At 40.9% G+C, this 22050-nt stretch overlaps 2 protein-coding genes across 5 annotated transcripts in view; both read left to right on the forward strand.

The window, feature by feature from the left end:
- LOC127415024 (leucine-rich repeat neuronal protein 1-like) overlaps positions 1-12403 on the forward strand; it is a 30542-nt gene extending 18139 nt beyond the window's left edge. Inside the window, exon 2 of the mRNA XM_051653487.1 lies at positions 3459-12403. Coding sequence (XP_051509447.1) covers positions 3552-5786 — 2235 coding nt within the window. The 5' untranslated portion in view covers positions 3459-3551 and the 3' untranslated portion in view covers positions 5787-12403. The remainder of the gene's footprint in view (positions 1-3458) is intronic.
- A 2879-nt stretch (positions 12404-15282) lies between these two features.
- The window catches only part of LOC127415036 (OTU domain-containing protein 5-A-like), a 57310-nt gene continuing 50542 nt past the window's right edge, over positions 15283-22050 (forward strand). The window contains exon 1 of one of the 4 annotated variants that reach the window (XM_051653514.1): positions 15283-16185. In XM_051653514.1, coding sequence (XP_051509474.1) covers positions 15664-16185 — 522 coding nt within the window. In that variant the 5' untranslated portion in view covers positions 15283-15663. The remainder of the gene's footprint in view (positions 16186-22050) is intronic. The other 3 variants (XM_051653511.1, XM_051653512.1, XM_051653510.1) reach the window with 3 other exon arrangements.

Consider the following 22050-nt stretch of genomic DNA (forward strand, 5'->3'; position numbering starts at 1 on the left):
TATTTCAAAATCCCAGGTTATTTCCAGGTTTAAATGGATTTTTTTTTCCCTCACATTTTCAATGTGATCTCAGACTTTTGAACCCTACTGTAGATCAAAGTACCATAGTATTACCATCTGATATGATCACTGTACTATGGTACCACAGAACATTTAGTAAGGGTCAGATGAACAGTTCGGGAGATGTTCAGTAGTTTGGTAAAGAGTGACTCATTTAGAAGCATAAAAACAACTTCAACATCAAAGTTGGAAAACCCTTGTGCTTTCTGTGTTAGTGTCTTAATTTGCGAATGACATAACAGACAAGTAAGTTGCATCCTGTTGCATCACTGGCTCTATTCTAATGCACAATCAGGATATGTGGTTTGCAAGAGACAAACCTTTGTTCCTCGTAGTGATGTGCTTTGAACAAAGCTGTTGTTACATTTGCTGCATAATGTCAATTTCTATCTGCAACACTTGTCATTTATCAGATCTCATTTGAAATATGTCATATATGACAGACAAGGATAGAAATGAGTGAAAGACTCTAATGAAGTCACTATAACTTTTTCATTAAAGGGATGGTTCACCCAAAAATGAAAATTCTGTCATCATTTACTTACCATCATGTTGTTCCAAACCCATGCGACTTACTTTCTTTCTTTAGAACGTAAAAAGTACTGTTAAACAGAATACTAGTCATCACTAACTTTCATTACATTTTTTCTTCATACTGTATAAAGAAAGTTAGTGGTGACTGAGGCTTCTGTCTAACATCTGTCTTTGTGTTCCACGGAAGAAAGTCATTTGGGTTTGGAACAACATGATTGTGAGTAAATGATGACAGAATTTTCATTTTTGGGTAAACTACCCTTTAATCCTGTTAATCTTCTTTTATGAATTATGAAGGCATATGGTAGCACTTTTAGGTTTTGGTAGTTTGGTGTCAGTATGAGTCATGCAGTAAGATCTATTAACGGCTTACAGTCTCCGGTTCTTCACTCGCACCTCCTGCCAGTTAATTCAACTCATTAGCACTGAACGGCAATCAGGCGAGTGATGCATCACAGACTCTAGCGTAGCAGGAGATCAAACAATAGTCCATCACCAAAGACGCCTGTTTGAACTCATGGCATATAGCTCATGGAACAAAACCTTAGATGTGTGTTTCTTTTATGGCTATTGAAAAGGATACAGACAAATGCCACTATGCAGCACTTTCTACAAAACGGATACAAAAATAGGGTTTGAAACAGTTAAATTAAAAAGGGATAGTTCACCCAAAAATGAAATCTCTGTCATCTTTTACTCACCCTCATGTTGTTTAAACCTGTATGATTTTCTTTCCTCAACACAAAAGGAGATGTAAGGCAAAATGTTAACCTCAGTCACCATTTACTTTCATAAAACTTTTTTTTTCCATACATTGAAAGTGAATGGTGAATGGCTAACACTAAGCCCAACATCTCCTTTTTTGTTCCACGAAAGATAGATAGTCATACCAGTTTGGAAAAACATGAGGGTGAGTTAAAGATGACCATTTTTATTTTTTGGGTGAACTCGCGCTTAAGTTATTATTGTTTTTTTTTGTTTGTTTTTTTGTTTTTGTTTTTTTTTTCAAGAAATGTCAGTGAAAAGAGAGGTACCTAAACTTAAGAAAATGTTGATTCTCAACATCAAGAGGTCAAAGAAAATACAAAATAAAAAAAGCTGTTTATGAGGTTTGCAACCATGTTACCAAAAGCTGTGACACGTGACATGTCTAAATATGTTTAAAAATATAGTTTAAACCCATTATTTTCTAGCAAGGAGCATTACATAAAGAAAAACAAAATGATATACAAAATGTACAAAATAATAATAAAAACAAACAAACACCAGAATGTGCTTCAGGGTTGCAGATTTAGCCTAATTTTAGGCTATTACTTAGTAGGAGTTAGCTATTAAGGGACCACAATGTTAATAAATATGTATTTCCCCATAAATTAAAGGGGGAAAAATATTTTTGGTAATTTTCACTTACAATAACTTTGGTAAAAGGGTTGAATGTTTGAGCTTGACGAATTTGGGTAAAACTTGAGAAAATGGAAGGAGATAACTTGCCTTACCATGCTGTTGAAATTGTCCAAATTATATCACTTTTTTATAATAAGGAGAAAATCATGTGGTATACAGATAAACATTACGCTTTTGGTAATTAAAATGTGTTAATAATAATAAACAAAACTATATACATATAAATACAGTATATATATATATATATATATATATGATAAAATATATTATATAATAAAAATCCCCCTTTTCTTTTTTGTTTGGGGTATGGACGTGGGATTTGTGCCTGTAATGCTTAAAAAAATAAAGTCAAAGTATACTATATGCATGGACAGTTGGCATACATTGTTGGTTTGTAGGTTATCTTTAGGACAGAAAAGATTGAGTAGGTGTCAGATGGTCAAGATCGTGCAATTCTTCTAGGTTCACTTACATTTACTGGAAGATGATTTTGAGATAGGTGATGCTGCATACTCAGGCATTGATGTGTGCCTTTCATGTGTTTGTCAAAGCTTGTGCTTGCCATATTTTCCATGCAGGACACAACAATGCTGCACACTCGCTAACAATTGCTTACTCTTTGAGTAAAATGTAATTTGACTGAATAATCAATTATCAGAGGCATCTATGAGTACTGGCAGGGGAACAAGTCTAGAAAATTGTAGCATATTACAATTGTCAATTCTAGATATACTGTATGTTTATTTCAGAATGGATGCTTTGATTTGTTTTGTGTGGTCTAAAGGAGAACAGAAATGACAGAATTTATACTTTAAGGGATTATTCCAAATACCTGTATGACTTTCTTTCTGTTGAACACAAAAATAAATGTTTGGCAGACTGTTAGCTTCATTCATCATTCACTTTCATCAAATGGGAAAGAGCAGTGTCAAAGGGATAGTTCGCCCAAGAGTGAGAATTTTATTTTAATTTACTCAACGTTCAAAACCTGTTTGACCTTCTATTTTCCATGATACACAAAATGCTATGTTAGTCTCAGTCACCATTCACTTTCATCGCATCTTTTTTCCATACAACAGAAGTGAATGATGACTGAAGCTGTTATTCTGCCTAACATCTCTTTTTGTGTTCCATGGATTGAAGAAAGACCGGTTTGGAACAATATTTGGCAGAAGAATGGAAATTTTGTAAAATTATTGGGTGTACTATCCCTTTAAAAATGTCTCCTATTGTGTTTCACAGAAGAAAGTAAGTCATAATGAGTTTGCAAAGACATGACGGTGAGTATGAAGTGAGAACTTTCATTGTTGGATGAACTAACCCTTTAATATTCCTTCTGCATTCGCAGTAACTGATGCTAATAAATATTGCCTCTAAAGTCGGCTTTAATGTTGTTTTCACTCAGCAGACATCATAAACACTGCATGATTTATATGTCCCCTTTCTTTTTCATTTTACAGGGCTGGATGAGAAAGCTCCTGTCTTCCATTTTGTAGAAATTTTCCTCCAACTGTCAGCTACCAACTGTGCGCAGCACTCTAGAGATCCTCAATATGGAGAGAACTGCCATTTCCACTTCACTGCTCACAGTCTGCTTTATTTTGGCTGTGTGTCGTTGTTCCCTTGCAATTCCCTTCTGCCCTGCCCAGTGTGTCTGTGAGACCCGCCCATGGTACACGCCTCAGTCGGTCTACCATCAAGCCAAGACTGTTGACTGCAACGAACTCCATTTGAGCCGAATTCCATGGAATATATCCATTGATACTCAGGTGCTACTTCTTCAGAGCAACAACATCTCTAGGGTAACCTCAGAGCTCCAGAGCTTGGTCAACCTCACGGAATTGGATCTCTCTCAGAATCACTTTACACAAATCCAAGACGTTGGCTTGAGTAACCTGTCCCAACTAGTCACGCTCTACCTTGAGGAAAACCAGATTAAAGAGCTGCCTGATTTGTGTCTAAAGGATCTAGTCAACTTAGAGGAGCTTTACATTAACCATAATCAGATCTCTTCGATTGGTCCCAATGCATTTTCAGGGTTGACGAACCTGCTAAGGCTTCACCTCAACTCAAACAAACTTATCGCGATAGACAGCCATTGGTTTGAATCCCTACCCAACCTGGAAATCCTAATGATTGGGGAAAATCCTATTCTTGGCTTACAGGACATGAACTTCCGTCCCCTCTCAAAATTGCACAGTTTGGTGCTAGCGGGAATGGGACTCAGGGAAATCCCAGAGGGTGCTTTCCAGGGTTTAGAGTATCTCGAAAGTCTCTCGTTCTTCGATAACAAGCTCACGGCAGTGCCAAAAAAAGCCCTGCGTGTTCTACCCAGCCTCAAGTTTCTCGACCTTAACAAGAATCCTATCGTCCGTATCCTGGAAGGTGACTTCCGTGACTTTCCGCACTTAGAGGAACTCAGTCTGAACAGCATGGAGGAACTTGTAGCAGTGGAAAAGGGCGCATTCTCCAACCTACCGCAAATGGCCAAACTAGAGCTCTACAACAACCCTCACCTGTTCTTTATAGACCGTGCCGCATTCCTGAACATGCGTGGCTTGCGTACCTTACTGGTCCATAATAACGACCTCACATTATTTCCCCATGAGATTATTTCTGCCTTCCCCAGTCTAGATGAAATCAGTCTTCATAGCAACCCACTCAGGTGCGATTGTCTCGCCAATTGGGGCCCAGTCCTGGGCAATCAATCGAGCCTTAAGCTTTTGGAATCCCAGATTACTCTCTGTGCCTCCCCACCACATCTCGTTGGTCAGTCCCTTCAAGAAGTGGTGTCTGCAAGTTGGAATGGGGCAAGCAATACCTGTCTGCCTCTAATTTCTCAACATGCCTTCCCTCTGCAACTCAACGTCACCATCGGCCAGCTTCTAACGCTCAGCTGTTGGGCCGTTGCGGATCCTGCACCTCAGTTTTACTGGGTGACACCCACCGGCGACAAGGTCACTTCGGAAGCCGTTTCGCCATCCTTAAATGAGGGTGCAGGAACCACGAAGAAGCACCGGATGCAAGACCAAGGCGCTCTAGAGATCTCACACATAGAACCGGAGGACGATGGCCTCTACACATGTGTTGCTTGGAACAGCGAAGGGGCAGACACTCGGAGTGTCTCCGTTTATGTGGATAAGAGTAACTGGCATGGTGAAAGCCATAGCAGGAGCCATCACGGCATGGTGAACACTACAGGATCCTTGGTAGTCCAGGCGAAAATCGTCCATGCTCAGTCCGTGGTGCTAGAATGGAAGGTGCATCCTTCTGTGCGATTTTCCAACCATGAGGTGACGCAACCGAAGTGGCTCAGTGCTACCGTCAAGATTGACAATCCACAGATTAGCTACACGGCAATGGTGCCAGTAGATGTTCAAGAATACAATCTCACACACCTTCTACCTTCAACAGAGTACCAAGTTTGCCTAACTATGGCCGCCATGGAGCAAACCCAACACTCTTGCATCAACGTGACCACCAAAGAGGCCAGCTTTGCTGTGGAGATGGTTGCTCAGCAGACCAATGTAGCTCTAGCGGCAGTGATGGGCTCAATGTTTGCCATCTGCATCATGGCTCTGCTGGTGTTCTACATGGGAAGGCGTATGAAGCAGAAATCTTGCCATCATTCTCTGAAGAAATACATGCAGCACACCACCTCCATTCCTTTGAACGAGCTCTATCCACCTCTCATTAACCTCTGGGAGAACGAGACGGAAAAAGAGAAAGAGGGATCCACTGATCCTCAAAACTCACAGATAGACACCTCAAAAACATACATGTGGTAGTAGCTGCACTACAGAATGCAGATAGAAGAGACATTTTAAACAGTTTATGCACTGTATTGTACATAAATGGCAAGTATGTATTTAATTGTTGATTTGTCATTGTGAAAGATGTATTTTTAGATTGTACCCTCAAAACCAAGCACACTTGGTTGCAGTTGTGACATGGTAGTGAAACACTGCTGAGGCAAACAAAACACACTCTATTCTATTGCATTGCATTGTATTTTCTGCAACCTGGTCTCATAGAATCACGTTACTATACCTACATTTTTGCAAAATGATTTTTATGTGGCTCGTTGTATGTATTGCAGCAGTTTCCTAGTGAAATGAACACTAGTGGCGCTACAACAACGACTTTTATTCCCTTTCACACAAATCAAGAGTACAATGGTCGATTATCAGTTCATAACACTTTTCGCACTGTTCTAAACACTATAGTGCATGACTTGTAAGGTGATACATTTTAACATTTGCATTACATAACTAGCTACTGTGACAAGGTTCTTTCACTCTCGCAAGGAGGAATCGGGAGACGGCAAATCAAACTCAAAAGGTCTCTTTATTTCTCTCACACCAATGCTTTTCAGCACCAACAAATGATTCCCACACACACACACACACACACACACACACACACACACACGTGCAGGCTCAGCTCTCTCTCTCTCCCCTCTCAGTCTGGACTGCCTCTTTTTATCCCTCTCTGCTCTCACTGTAAAACACAAACAGCTGTTAGAGATAACACCCACAGGTGGGACTCCTTACCGCTCTCATCTCCCGATCTCACTCACCATTCACAAATCTGTGCTCGACCACACCCCACCTCCACATACCCCCATTGCCCGACTCAGCCCAGGGAGCCATCTGGCCTGCCCACTACTCCCCCCCAATTTCTAGAGAGGAAGTCAGTGACTGCCATCTGTGGCCCCGGTCTGTGGACCACCTCAAACTTAAATGGCTGAAGAGCTAGATACCAATGGGTGATCCGCACGTTGGTTTCCTTCAGGCGTGGTCCGAACAGAGGGTGAAGGCCTGTCCCAGGAGGTAATACAGAAGGGTAAGGACCACCCACTTGATGGCCAAACATTCCTTCTCAATAGTGTTGTACCTCGACCCTCTCACCAAGAGCTTTCGGCTGATGTACAGCACCGGGCGCTCCTCCCCCTCGACCTCCTTGGACAACACGGCTCCCAACCTCCTGTCCGATGCGTTGGTCTGTGACACAAAAGGGAGAGAGAAATCAGGAGAGTGTAATAATGGCCCGCCGCAAAGTGCAGCTTTCACACGTGTGAACGCCTGCTGACACGGCTCCATCCACTGGACCCGATCTGGTGTCCCCTTTTCAGTAAGATCAGACAGCGGGCTGGTAACGGTCAAATAGTTTGGCACAAACCTACGATAATAGCCAGCCAGCCCCAGGAACTGTCTTACCTTCTTTTTGGTCTTATGTCTCAGGCAGGCTGCAGCTGCTGTGGTCTTATCAATTTGGGGCTGCACCTGTCCATGACCCAAGTGTAAGCGTAAGCGGCGTGTGGTCTGAGTATTTTGTCCACCTCAAAGGGCCCTTGCCACTTCACGAGTAATTTAGAGCTTGATGTGGGTAGCAATACAATCTCCCTGTGTAAACTCCTGTAGTCACACTCCCCTGTTATACAGCCAGGACTGACATTATTGAACCTGTAGCAAATTCTCCTTGGATAGCTGCCCCAATGTGTGGAGTTTTGCTTTCAGGTCAAGAACGTATTGAATTTCATTTTTACTGTTTGACGGTCCCTCCTCCCAATTTTACCTCATGACGTCTAAGACACCACAAGGCTTACGACCGTACAATAATTTGAATGGGGAAAATCCTGTGGAGGCTTGCGGGACCTCTCGCACTGTGAATAACAGGTTCGAGCCACTTGTCCCAATTCCGAGCATCTTCACATGCCAGCTTGTATCCAAAGCCTCGGACTGTATCAAGCTTTGGTGAATGGAGGTTTGATTACAACCTGAATCCACCAAGGCTTGATATGTACCCCCCTTTATACTCACAGGTATCCGGTACACTCCTGCTCGATCGGGGGCAGTCTGTGGGAAGGGAGAAATAGGGAGAGAGAGAGTGAGAGAGAGAGAGAGAAAATGGCTCGCCGTCCCATGGATACACCGCTATATGGTCCTCAGCCAACTGGATCGCCTCCTAAAGCAATGCCGGATGGTGGCACTGGACACACTTCGCCGTCCCCTTTGGCAGCCGGGAGACAAACTGCTCCAGCACCATGATGTTTATTGCGTTGTCGGCATCGCCCTCCTCCTCAGCCAGCAACCACCACCAGCAGGCATCACGGAGCTGTTGTGTGAAGGCGAATGTGTGGCCGACCTTGCTCAGCGTTAGAGTGCGGAACTGCTGGTGGTGCTGTTCTGGGCTGTGGCCAACCCATTGCAGGATGGCTCTCTTCAAATCGGAATACCCCAGGAGGTTGGCCACCAGACAGCAGTGGTAGCAGATGGACCACCCACTGTGAGCACTGCCACTTCAGGGCTCTGGCCGTGTGCTCGAAGAGGTCCAGGAAGGCCTCTGGGTCATCCTGCGGTTATCTTGGCGAGCGTCACATGGAGTCCTGCTGCTGCTGGGGTTATGGCTTAAGCCCCCTCCTGGGGCAGTACTGCAACACCCGCTGGTCCTCACTCTTGCAAGGAGGAAGCGGGAGATGGCAATTCAAACTCAAAAGATATCTTTTTTTTAATCCCCTTTTCTTCCAATTTGGAATGCCCAATTCCCACTACTCAGTAGGTCCTTATGGTGGCGCAGTTACTCACCTCAATCCGGGTGGCGGAGGACAAGTCCCAGTTGCCTCTGCTTCTGAGACCGTCAATCCACACATCTTATCATGTGGCTTGTCGTGCATGACACTGTGGAGACTGTATGTGGAGGCTCATGCTGCTCTCCGCGATCCACACACAACTTACCACGTGCCCCATTGAGAGCGAGAACCACTAATCGCGACTGCGAGGAGGTTACCCCATGTGACTCTACCCTCCCTAGCAACCGGGCCAATTTAGTTGCTTTGGAGACCTGGCTGGAGTCACTCAGCACACAGTGGAATCGAACTCGCGACTCCAGGGGTGGTAGTCAGCTTCAATGCTTGCTGAGCTACCCAGGCCCCATTATTCAAAAGTTTTTTTTCTCTAACTCCAATGCTTTTCAGCACCCGCAAATGATGCCCACACATACACACACACACACACACAAGTGCAGGCTCGGCACTCTCTCTCTCCCCTCTCAGTCTGGACTGCCCCTTTTTATCCCTCTGACAACTCTCATCTCCCAATCTTGCTCTCCATTCACAAATCAGCGCTCGACCACGCCCCCACCTCCACAGCTACATTTACAAGCATGTTCAAATGTGATCAAATTGCGATGTAGCTCAACTGATGGAGCGTTGCACTTGCGAGTGAGAGACAAAGGACCAGGACACAAGTCGACATTTGAGCCGAAAGTGTCATAAAAGCACCACAAAAGTATGTGATTTCTTCAGCAATTGCATCTGCCATCTCACATTTAGGTTTAGTTTAGACAGGTCGATTTTGTTTATTTAAAACTTACTAGAGCATTAAAGGGATAGTTCATCCAAAAATGAAAATTCTCTCATCATTTCCCTCATGACATCCCAGATGTGTATGACTTTCTTCTGCTTAACACAAACAAAGATTTTTAGAAAAATATCTCAGCTCGGGGAACCTGGGTTGCTCAGCAAATATTGACGCTGACTACCACCCCTGGCGTCGCAAGTTCGAATCCAGGGCATGCTGAGTGACCAACATTTAATTGGTCAAATTGGCCCGGTTGCTAGGGAGGGTAGAGTCACATGGGGTAACCTCCTCATGGTCGCGATTAGTGGTTCTCGCTCTCAATGGGGCGCATGGTAAGTTGTGCGTGGATCATGGAGAGTAGCATGAGCCTCCACATACGGAGTCTCCGCGGTGTCATGCACAACGAACCATGTGATAAGATGCGCGGATTGACTGTCTCAGAAGCGGAGGCAACTGAGACTTGTCCTCCGCCACCCCGATTGAGGTGAGTAACCGCGCCACCACGAGGACCTACTAAGTAGTGGGAATTGGGCATTCCAAATTGGGGAGAAAGGGGAGAAAAAAAACATTAAAAAAAAAAAAAAAAAACAAGAATAAAAATCTCTCAGCTCTATAGGTCCATATAATGCAAGTGAATGGTGGCCAGAATTTTGAAGGTCCAAAAAGCACAAAATCAGCATAAAAGTAATCCATATAACTCCTGTGGTTAAATTAATATCTTCAGAAGCGATATGACAATAAATGTCCACTTTCACATTTTTTCTTCTTTTGTTTTTGGTAATTCACATTCTTTGTGCATATTGCCATGTACTGGTCAGGGAGGAGAATTTATAGTAATAAATAACTTAAATATTTATCTTTTTCTCACCCACATCTATCATATAGCTTCTGAAGACATATATTTAACCACTGGAATCTTATGGATTAATTTATGCTGCCTTTATGTGATTTTTTGAAATTCAAATTTCTGGGCATCATTCACTTGCATTCTACAGAACTGAGATATTCTTCTAAAAATCTTTGTTTATGTTCTGCTGAAGAAAGTAAGTCATACCCATTTGGGATGGCATGAGGGTGAGTAAATGATGAGAGAATTTTCCTTTTTGGGTGAACTATCAATTTAACCTTCAAAACCCCATCTGTTTGGAAGAAGATTTATTCGCGTTAAGCGCCACACAATGGACATTTCACCTTAAACCTGCTGCAGTTTGCAAAAATGTAACCACTGTCAAATAATTGTCATGAGATCATGCTGATGTTCTAAGAATAATTCAACGTTTAGCATGCAAATGTGCTTGCAAATTCATGTAATTTATTTATAACAGCATTAAAAAAACTAGTACACTAACACAGACAAACTATTTATTTCACTTCAAACATATCAAATTACTTGACATCAGATTGACAGATTCCGGAGTTTTTGCATGGAATTTTGCATGATATTTTGGTGCTCACGGGGTGAGTTCTTGCCTAATTTTCTCACTTCTTAAAATACATAGGTGCAAGAAAGTGACAATAACATGTGCACATTGCTCTCATTTGTCTTCAGCCCATCACATTTTATCACCTGCATTGTACTGAAATAAAACCTAAACCAAACCTGCCAGGTGCTACAAACTAATTTGCTGTCATATGTAATTAATCCTGGTACACAACTGCACAGCTGTGTTTATTTACCATTGCATTTGAAATACTTTTTAAAATAACTATTTATGAAAGATATGGATGTGTTTATTAGTACTGACGGAAAATGTATTTCACATTTGATTTAAAGTAAATCATTAACTTAAAGAACATTTGGTTGAAATGCCTGACCTGACATTCGCCAATGGAGCCGTTAAATGTTTTGCACCTCATTGCATTGGCATTTTCAAGATCAAGAAATTGCTTCAGTTCGCTGTTAAATATGTTGCCACTTGCCAAATTCAATATTCACACAATTCAGTCTTAAAATTGCAATTGTAACTGTATGGTGTGGGAATTGAAAAAGTATCAATATAATAAATTCATGTTATGGAATTAAGTTTACATTATAAGTATACAGTCCCTGTTAAAAACAATAGTCATTTCAGTTTAGTCCAGATGATCGGTTAATGTTACATTACACCTGTCAGGTTTTTATGTAATACTGTATCATATTGATTAATGCAAATGTTATGCAAGACACATGCTCATTTGTTGTTGTTATGTTAAATATTTATCAACAAATACAACATCCATCCAGATATTGATCAAATTTATAGAAACCAAATTAAACTTTAATCTACCAGAAGGTGTTCTTTCAAAGGTTTACCTTTTAATACGCTATGTATTATTTGAACCAAAGATAAGACACACATTCAGTATTTCTCAGCTGCCATAAGTCAGTGTGATGTCAGACTATATTTAGCACTGAAGGACAGTGGGAAAATATCTATTATCTATTTCAACATCTAATGATTTTTTTACTTGTATGCTCAGTCCTTGAGTTATTGAAATGTACTGTCTATTTTTTAAACTGTACTGTCTAATGATTTAAAACAATATTCCGAAATTTACAACCATTAACAATTAATGTAGTTTTTTTATTTTTTATTTGCAGGGATACAATTCAAACACAAGTTCTTAAAGCAGACATTTAGAATTGACATGTTAGCTCATATGTGAAATGTTGAAGATGCTCATACTCATGTCAGATGTTTTTAAAATGTTCGTTTATCACTGAGTGTAAATCACATTGTGTGTTATTACTGGCAGAGGAGCAGAGAAAATGTCACCTTAGATTAAGCTTCACATTTATCACTACAGCTCCGCCCCCTAGTGGTGGAGAACACTAATGACGTCTTACACGATATGCTGTATCTCAGTGAATAGCAGGGTATTTGTAATAGAAGAATATTATTGTTATATTTCAATTAAGTCAACAATAATGGTTTTACACTGTTAAGACGTGTTGTGACGTCCGTGCTCAATAGTTCAGGGGAAATGACTGTCTAAAAAAAAACTAAAAAAAAAAAAAAAATTATAAAAACATTTGAGAGAAATAAACACTATCACTACAACTACTAAGCCTCTTTTTCTTGGCTTTTCTTTGATGTTTACTTTCTTTGTACAGAATACTCCCACTATAGTGTCTAAACCAGTCTTAAAGACACTGTATTCTTTACTTAAAAGAATACAGTGTCATTACTTATAAATGCCTCTTAACCCTGGGTTAACATATTCCTGTGTTATCTTGTTCCATGTTTCACACTGTTCATTCTTTACCCTTTTAAAAAAGTGTGAAAAGTTGCTCAAACCCTGGTGTGGTTAAGTGTATTGTGAAAAGGTATAAAAAGTTACCCACACCCATTTGGATGACAATTAAATAAATCCAATTAAATGTTGGTCTATTAAGAAGCATTCTTTCAAGCGTTTACCATCTAAATGTATTTTATGTATTTAGTGTCTTCGGTACCTTTCTCTGTACCTAAATGTTAAATTAGCTAACAGTAATTGTTATTATTTTTTTTTTACATATAGTACACTATCTATACTACACTAGTTTACTATACTATACTATACTATACTATACTATACTATACTATATTATACTATACTATACTATACTATACTATACTATATACTAGTCTAGTCAAGATTTAAAGGAATAGTTCTCCCAAAAATGAAAATTCTCTCATCATTAACTCAATCTCATGCCATCCCAGATGTGTATGACTTTCTTTCTTCAGCAGAACACAAATCAAGATTTTTAGAAGAATATCTCCACACTTTTGTTCCATACAATGCAAGTGAATAGTTGAATGCAATGGACTCCATTGGTTGAAACAATGTCTTCAAGCAATATGATAGGTGTGGGTGAGAAACAGATCAATATTTAAGTCCATTTTTACTATATATTTTCCTCCCTGCTGTCAATCTCCACTTTAACTTTCACTTTCACATTCTTCTTCTTGTGTTTTTGGTGGTTCACATTCTTCATGCATATTGCCCCCTACTGTTCTGCAGAAGAAAGAAAGTAATACCCATCTGGGATGGCATGAGGGTGAGTAAATGATAAGATAATATTTTTGGGTGAACTATCCCTTTAAGCTCCACATGAACAGGTTAAAATACCTGAATAGTATTTCATTATGTGCAGAAAGAAAACAATACAACGGGATGTATGTCTGTCTAAAATGATTAATTGGTGTTTTTATTGTACTTAATGTACTGTAAGCTACAATAACATTCAGTGACCTGAAAAAGTAATATATATATATATATATTAAACCAAAATGACATTTATTTAAATTAGAGATAGCCTAAACAGACTTTTCAAACAAAACATTTATCAAAAGTTTTAAGTTTGTTAGGTTTCAGATGATAAAACAATATTAAACCATGTTATATAATAGCCTATATTATTCAGAATGAACATGTCCAAAGTTGAGCTCCTACATCCACTAAAAATCCCCTTGAGACCAGTTAAAGTTACATTTTTGTATTTATGCATTTGGCAGACGCTTTTATCCAAAGCGACTTACAGGGACAATCCCCCTGGAGCAACCTTGAGTTAAGTGCCTTGCTCAAGGACACAATGGTGGTGGCTGTGGGGACTGAACCAACAACCTTTTGTTTACTATTTCAGTGCTTTAGTCCACTACACCACCACCACTTCCAGTAGAGTAGAACGTAATCGCAAAAACAGCTCAGAAAAGTTAAAGGTGCACTCACTAACTTTTGTCTTTGTGCCATCTTGGACTTAAGGCACGTTCACACATACCTTTGCACTGCGAAATTCGAGACTTATGTCTTTGCAGAACAAAAATGGGCTTTTCCCAATCAGGGGGCGTTTTCAAATCATTGAAATTCCATACTTTAGTTGGATAGTTTAGAAACGCCCATCCTGGTTTGAAAACGGCCACAGATTTGGAAACAACCATTACTGTTCTGCAGAGACCTATACTTGGGAAATTCCGTGGGCGAAGATGGCATGGGCAGATGCTGAGCGTGTGTGAATTCAGCAAAAAAGTAACTGCCAAGCAGTCTCTTTTTAATGCTGCACTTCATACTCTGGCAGAGTGAAGCTGAAAAGAAACTTGCCGCTAAAATTATATCATTGTCCATTGTGTATATTCAGTTTAGCTGACCACCCACACAGAGGTCACTGCCAAACCAAGCAACTTTCTATTGGTCAACGTGGCAAAATTTAGCCGCAAAGTTCACCAAACTTGAACTCCATGTAAAATCTGTGAGGGGAAATTCTTTGCCACCGGATGTCCATTGAGCGAAATTCTCAATCACGCAGATTCCCATTGATATGACTGTAATTTCGCCTTGATTACAGCATCATTTAAAATCAATAAAATTTTCAGTTTCAGGTGCCATTGTAGAAATGTAGTATTCACAGTCAGCCATGATTATTTTAATCAATGAGTGAAAGTGTCAAATAACAGGACAGTTATTAATATTAAGCGAGTAACATTCAGCTGGTCATGTGATTCTAACATGGCAGCCCCCATGTGCGGACCCTCTCCATGTAGAATAAAACAGCTTTTATAAGGTTACTGATATGACTGGAGTCTTCATTTTAATGTGAGTGGTCATGATTTCCTACATATATTGCAAAATTACAATTCATATCTTTAGGAGTTAAACTTTTTTAATGAGGAAAAAATTACTGAGTGCACCTTTAAGTTCTTAGAAAAGGTCTAGGATCATTTGTTTGCTGATGGCACTTTTGCTTTTACCTTTTGTTATTTAATGCAATGACATTTATGCATTTTTAAGTGTGACTTTAGTGTCCAAATACTTTTTGGGGCCACTATAAATGAAAACATCACCCCTTCATTTGCATTCAACTGTCACCAGTTTATTCTGCATATATCCACTAACTGAATCTACCGCATAAATACCAGAGGAGGGCGGTAGATAAACGGACTGACTAGTCTCTGAACCACACAGTTCTGACCAGCGGAAAAAAAAACACATGCACCTGCATTTATGAATGAATGAGCATTACAAACGACAGGTCCAAAAATACCAGAAGCACCCAGCTGAGAACAGAAGAGGAAAAGAGAGCAGCAGGAGCGGAAGTGACGTGAGGGTTTCGTCAGCTGTATGTTGATGTTTTGTGGTAACAGCAGAACGGAGGGACGGGAAGACGGTTTGTTTTTGTTCTATTATCCGCCGTTTTTACCGTCAAAATCGCGTCGAATTGAACTAAGATCGCTCCGTTTCGATAGGAGCGAGTATACCGCGTATAAAGACGCTCAGGTTGGACGTTAAAACGCGTTAAGAGTCGCTAAAACGGAGGAAGCGTCGCCCCTGAGCGGTCTCCAGCATGACGATCCTGCCGAAGAAGAAGCCGGGCTCATCGGTCGGTGTGTCAGATCACCCCGACGACCCTGACCGCCGGACCGGCTCCGACCCGCACCAGCACTCCCACCCCCACGGGGTCCGACCGGGTGCTAGGCCTAGGGCTTCCCCGCCGCCCTGGTCCAGAGAGGACAGACGGACTGAATCCAGCGCCCGGCCGCAGCAGGCCTCTCCTCCGCCAGTGGGCGCCGGGTCTCCGGTGGGCCCGGGGGATGCGGGAGGGATGGCGTGCGTTTCCGGGGTTCGGGGAGAGCTGTCAGTGGGGGTGGGATGTGGAGGGTGCTGCTCGGGACCGGGTTTGAGTAAGAGGAGGAGACAGGCGACCTGCTCCGGTGGGGTGGCCGGTGGAGGGACTGTACCGGGAGCAGCGGGTGGAGGAGGAGGGGGTCCGAGCCCCGAGCAGGAGGAAGGAGCCGGGTATAACAGTGAGGATGAGTATGAGAATGCTTCCAGACTACAGTCAGAGGACCCGGCGACAGTTGAACAGGTATGTGGGTGGATGATGTCACCAAATAGCAAACTTTTAAATCATGTTGCTTTTTATTTAAATGTATGACACATGGTCTGGTCGATGGATAGATAGGCAAATAGACAGACAGACAAACAGAGATGGAAAGACAGTCAGATAGATGGACAGACAGACAATCAGACAGGTAGATAGATAGATAAATAGACAGACTGACACATAGATGGAAAGACAGACAAGAATTCGCTTGAGTAACTGGAGTCTAAATACAGATGCAGACTGAGGCACAGCTGTGCTGAATCTGCTGAAGTGGAGCTCTGTCACTTCGAATCTTTAGGAGAAGAAGAGGGAGTCATACCTTGAAGTCCACATGAAATCAAAATTGGCCTTATTTACTTTCTTAAAGGATTAGTTCACCCAAAAATGAAAATTCAGTCATGGTTTACTCACCCCTGTGTTGTTATAACCCCATATGACTTTCTTAACACAAAAGGAGAAATTTTGAAAAAATGTTGTTCTCAGTAATGTCATAAAATGGCATTTTATGGTGACCACCTCTTCAAGCTTCAGAAGGACATACAAGTATAATTCAGAAGTCTAATAAATTGTTGTAGGCAACTCATGTCTTGTTCTGAAGGAATACGATAAGATCTGGTGAGAAACATACCGAAATCTTCAATGACTGTTTATCTCCTGTGTGGGTTCATGAGACAGACTGCACGCTAGCTTTAGAGCTCCTTGCACTAGATCAGTACACTGAAGGCACTCGTGAGATGGGCCATTTAAGCTTCAACAGGAACACCAGCAATATTAACAACAGATAAACAACATTGCTGCACACAAACTAGAGAACAGACATAAAATGTGTCTGAAGAGGATTATATTTACAAATATTTGAAAAATAGATCTTATTTTTCATTCCAGCCTTATTTTTTCTGGTATTTTATTTATTTATTTTTTTTGTTGGATTTTTCCCCTTTTTCTCCCAATTTGGAATGCCCAATTCCCAATGCGCTTTAAGTCCTCGTGGTCGCATAGTGATTCGCCTCAGTCCGGGTGGCGGAGGACGAATCCCAGTTGCCTCCGCGTCTGAGACAGTCAACCCGCGCATCTTATCACGTGGCTTGTTGAGCGCGTTGCCACGGAGACATAGCGCGTGTGGAGGCTTCACGCCATCCACCGCGGCAACCACGCTCAATTCACCACGCGCCCCACTGAGAACAAACCACATTATAGCGACCACGAGGAGGTTACCCCATGTGACTCTACCCTCCCTAGCAACCGGGCCAATTTGGTTGCTTAGGAGACCTGGCTGGAGTCACATAGCACGCCCTGGGATTCGAACTAGCGAACTAGTGAACTCCAGGGGTGGTAGCCAGCGTATTTTACCACTGAGCTACCCAGGCCCGTTTTTTCTGGTATTAAGATGTGTTTCGGATGATCCGATCACATGTGGTCAGCCCTAAATACAGGTCTAAAAGGGGTCTAAAACCTTTTCTGATCGGGTCACAAAAACCACATACAAATGTGGATATATACACAATCACGAAAGTTTCACAGATCTTTTTTAGTGTGTCTGATATCAACACAGATTACAAGCATGGACACCTGAAGATCCTTTAATACAGGTCATCCATTAAAATAACAGATAATTCTGCTTGACATGTTGCATTTGTGCTTAGATTAAATTTCAACCGCATCTGGGAGAAACAGTGCACCGTTTTTTTTGTTGTTTTTTTTGTTTGTTTTGTTTTGCGCTTTCTTTGTCTTTGTTGCGCTTTAATATCATGCAGTAACACACTGACATAGTGATTGATGTATGAGAGAGACCCTCCCTTCCAAATCCGAACACAAGTGGGCACAGGAGATGCATTTAAGGGACCAGGTGTAAACAGCAATGTGTCTCACCTGAGCACATGTGATCGGATCACTCAAGATGCATCTTAATACCAGATGGAAATGGGGTCAGAGAGATGGAGGAGGCTGAAGGTAGCTGCACATACACACCCAGATGCTACAGTCAGACAGAGAGTACCGGACACCGCTGTTTTTTTTAGGTTTCGCTTGCCAAAAGTGAAGTGGAAGAACCGGAGAGAAAGGCGGAGGGAGCGGGAATGTCTGTCTCCTTATTCTGAACCTGTGTGTGTGTGTGACAGACCTCCGCCTGAAGAGACCTCCACGAAAACAGTCGGCAGGTGTAACATTCTCGACCAAAATCAAGGAGTTTTAACCGGCAAGTGAGATGCTGGCTTCAGTATAATGTTATCAGAAGGATTTTGGACTCGCCATTTAATATCGGATGGGTTACCTTGGCGCAACGGCAAATATAGAAACCAAGCGATCGACAGAATGTCCCGACTCTCCTGTCAGTTGCTTAGGTCAAGATGACTTTATTGCATGTCGTTTGGCTTATGGTTAGGACACGGTGTGACTGTAGCTACTTTCAGTTAGTGATGGCAGAAACTAAGCTTTCCAAAACTTCAAGTTAATTGAACCAATTGCTTTGGAAAATGACAGTATGACGTAACGAAGCCTCTTTTGCGGGAATCACATGACTTGGCCAGTTTGATACGTGCTTCGAAGCAGTGGTTCAAAACCAATGATTCTTAAAAGTTTAGAAGATTCATGAAGCATGTTTCGAAATGCCCATCGCTACCTTCAGCCTCCTCCATCTCTTAGTTTAATTGAGGACTCGGGTTCAAACAAATAAGGCTGGGCATAGAAATGCATCTATTTTTCGACTACAAACTCTTCAGACATCTTTTGTAAGTTCTGTTCTCTGGTTTGTGTGAAGATATGTTGTGTTTTCTGTTGTTAATATCGCTGGTGGTCCTGTTGAAGTGAAACCAAACGAGTTTTCGCTTGAACGACCCATCTCACGAGTGGCTGCAGCTCACTGCTCTCGTGCAAGGAGCTCTAAAAGCTTGCATGCAGTCTGTCTCATGAACGCGCACAGGAGATCAATGGTCAGTCAAGAGTTTCACTTAATACATTATATTTCGGTTTGTTTCTCACCAAATCTTATCATATTCCGTCAGAACAAGGCATGAGTCACATACACTGATATATATATATATATATATATATATATACACACTGGCAATCAAAAGTTTGGAATAATGTTCAAATTTTGATCTTATGGAAAGTAATTGGTTCTTTTATTCACCAAAGTGTCATTCAGGATAGTGTATAGTCAGGACATCAATAACGTGAAAAATGACTATTACAATTTGAAAAAAATGTCAGAAATTCTTAAACTAGTACAAAGATTTCTCATCAAAAAATCCTCCACGTGCAGCAATGACAGCTTTGCAGATCCTTGGCATTCTAGCTGTCAGTTTGTCCAGATACCCAGGTGACATTTCACCCCACACTTCCTGTAGCACTTGCCATAGATGTGGCTGTCTTGTCGGGCACTTCTCACGCACCTTACAGTCTAGCTGATCCCCCAAAAGCTCAATGGGGTTAAGATCATTAACACTCTTTTCCAATTATCTGTTGTCCAATGTCTGTGTTTCTTTGCCCGCTCTAACCTTTTCTTTTTGTTTTTCTGTTTCAAAAGTGGCTTTATCTTTGCAATTCTTCCCATAAGGTCTGCACCCCTGAGTCTTCTCTTTACTGTTGTACATGAAACTGGTGTTGAGCGGGTAGAATTCAATGAAGCTGTCAGCTGAGGACATGTGAGGTGTTTATTTCTCAAACTAGAGACTCTGATGTACTTATCCTCTTGTTTAGTTGTACATCTGGCCTTCCACATCTCTTTCTGTCTTTCTTGTTAGAGCCAGTTGTCCTTTGTCTTGAAGACTGTAGTGTACACCTTTGTATGAAATCTTCTGTTTTTTTGGCAATTTCAAGCATTATATAGCCTTCATTCCTCAAAACAATGATTGACTGACAAGTTTCTAGAGAAAGCTGTTTCTTTTTTGACATTTTTGACCTATCATTGACCTTTTTGCATACTGTGGCAACTCAAAAACTTTTGAAAATTACTTTTTTCAAATAGTGATGGTGCTGTTTTTCACACCAGTAATGTCCTGACTATACTTTGTGATCAGTTGAATGCCACTTTGGTGAATTAAAGTACCAACTTCCTTCCGAAACAGCAAAATCTGTACATTATTCCAAACTTTTGACCGCCATCTTGGTGTGCCCAAACTGCCATAGAGCCTAAATGACTGACAGCTGATAATGCTGCCATTTCACCATCTCCAAACTCTAGTGAAAATCATGATTAATGCTTAATTTGCTCATATGGATTATATTTGTTACGAGGGAAACGATATAAGCGATCGCGTTGTCAGAGCATTCACCTGTCCCAGTGTGCATCACAACGATCATCAAGGGACATGGCAAAACACTCCACAAGTTATAACGTAAGTAGAAAAAGCTTTAATGTTTGCTTGTTTTAGGGTGACAACCCATCCTTTCCCTCGGAGGGGTCTTTAAAAAGTCAGACCGGTATTTCTATATCTCCTTAAATGCCAGCGATTTGCCTGTTTTCCTATTGATACATGTCATACATTCTGTGTGCGTTTGCCATTTAAACTTACCGCATCAGTTTGATTCATCTTTGCTTTGCTTCTCTCCCTCATTCTCTGTGTGCCCGCTGCGCGTGTGTGATAGAGAGAGGGAGAGAGAGAATCTGCGCTCTCAGGCGAGTAGAGTTGTCATGGTACCAAAATTTCAGTAGTCGGTACGGTTCTCGATACCAATTTCGATACTACAGAAAAAATGTGTTAATATGATGCTATGTGTGCTATTGAACACACCAGTTTAATTATTTTTAATTATTTAATAATTATAGTTGAATAATTATTATTTTCCAGAATGTTCCTTTTTAAAAGTTTAATTTCATCATCAAAATGGTGTCTTATCAATAAATTCTTAAAACTTTAGAACTTTTCAACATGTCATTGCATTTTTTTTTGCCAAACTTTTATTTGTATTATGTCTTGCTTGTGATACTTTATTATTATTATTATTATTACAGTGAATATTACATTTTACTATACAGTCGTAATATATTTTTCTTCAATTTCTGGCATCTACATTTTATTTTGAATAGTTTATTATGAAGTGTGTTTTTTGCCGGAAGCTTCACTTTTCCGGAAAAACAGGTCGAGACACGGCCCAGTGTGATCACTGATCATTGAAGACTTTTAAGTCATGTCTGAAATCTGTTTACACTGACCTTTGAGTCTGACAATGACTGTGGCAATTTTAAAATGTTATATTTTAAATTGTATTACTGTGAAGCACTTTGGTCAACTCTGTTGTTTTAAATGCGATATAAATAAAGCTGAGTTGTGATTAATGTGCAAATGCTGTGATTTTAATTATATAAATATATATTTTACATGTGCTGCATGGTTCACAGTAGATTAGTGCTCTGCTCTGTCATCTGATACAACGAGAATGATTCTCAATATCTGTGGAGTTTCTAGTGGATGAGCGGTCGGATTTATTTAAAGTACGCAGCTCATCCGCACTAAGATTGCAGCCTTTACCTGTTTAATAAATCACACTAGGACATGTCACGATTTTAATTTAAAATGTCCATTGCAGTGTACAAGAATTAACAGAGTACGGGCTCAAAATAAGCCTGTGAGCATTTTAAAGCTGTCGTGTGTCAGTCATACTGTGCGCTGGTACCGGATATAGTTAGTGCTCGATACTACCGGTACTGCAAAAACACTGGTATCGTTACATCTTTTTTTGACTTGGTACTGAAGTACCGGTACTTTTGACGACACTACAGGCGAGTGACCACGAGAAAAAGGCACTTTTTAATGAAAATATTTACAGTGGGTGAAACAAGTAACTCTGAACGAACACTTCAATGTTGTAAATAAATATCTCTGAAAATGTCTGCTTGTATCTTATCTC

Source organism: Myxocyprinus asiaticus, chromosome 24 (assembly GCF_019703515.2).
Source record: "Myxocyprinus asiaticus isolate MX2 ecotype Aquarium Trade chromosome 24, UBuf_Myxa_2, whole genome shotgun sequence".
Classification (NCBI taxonomy): Eukaryota; Metazoa; Chordata; class Actinopteri; order Cypriniformes; family Catostomidae; genus Myxocyprinus; species Myxocyprinus asiaticus.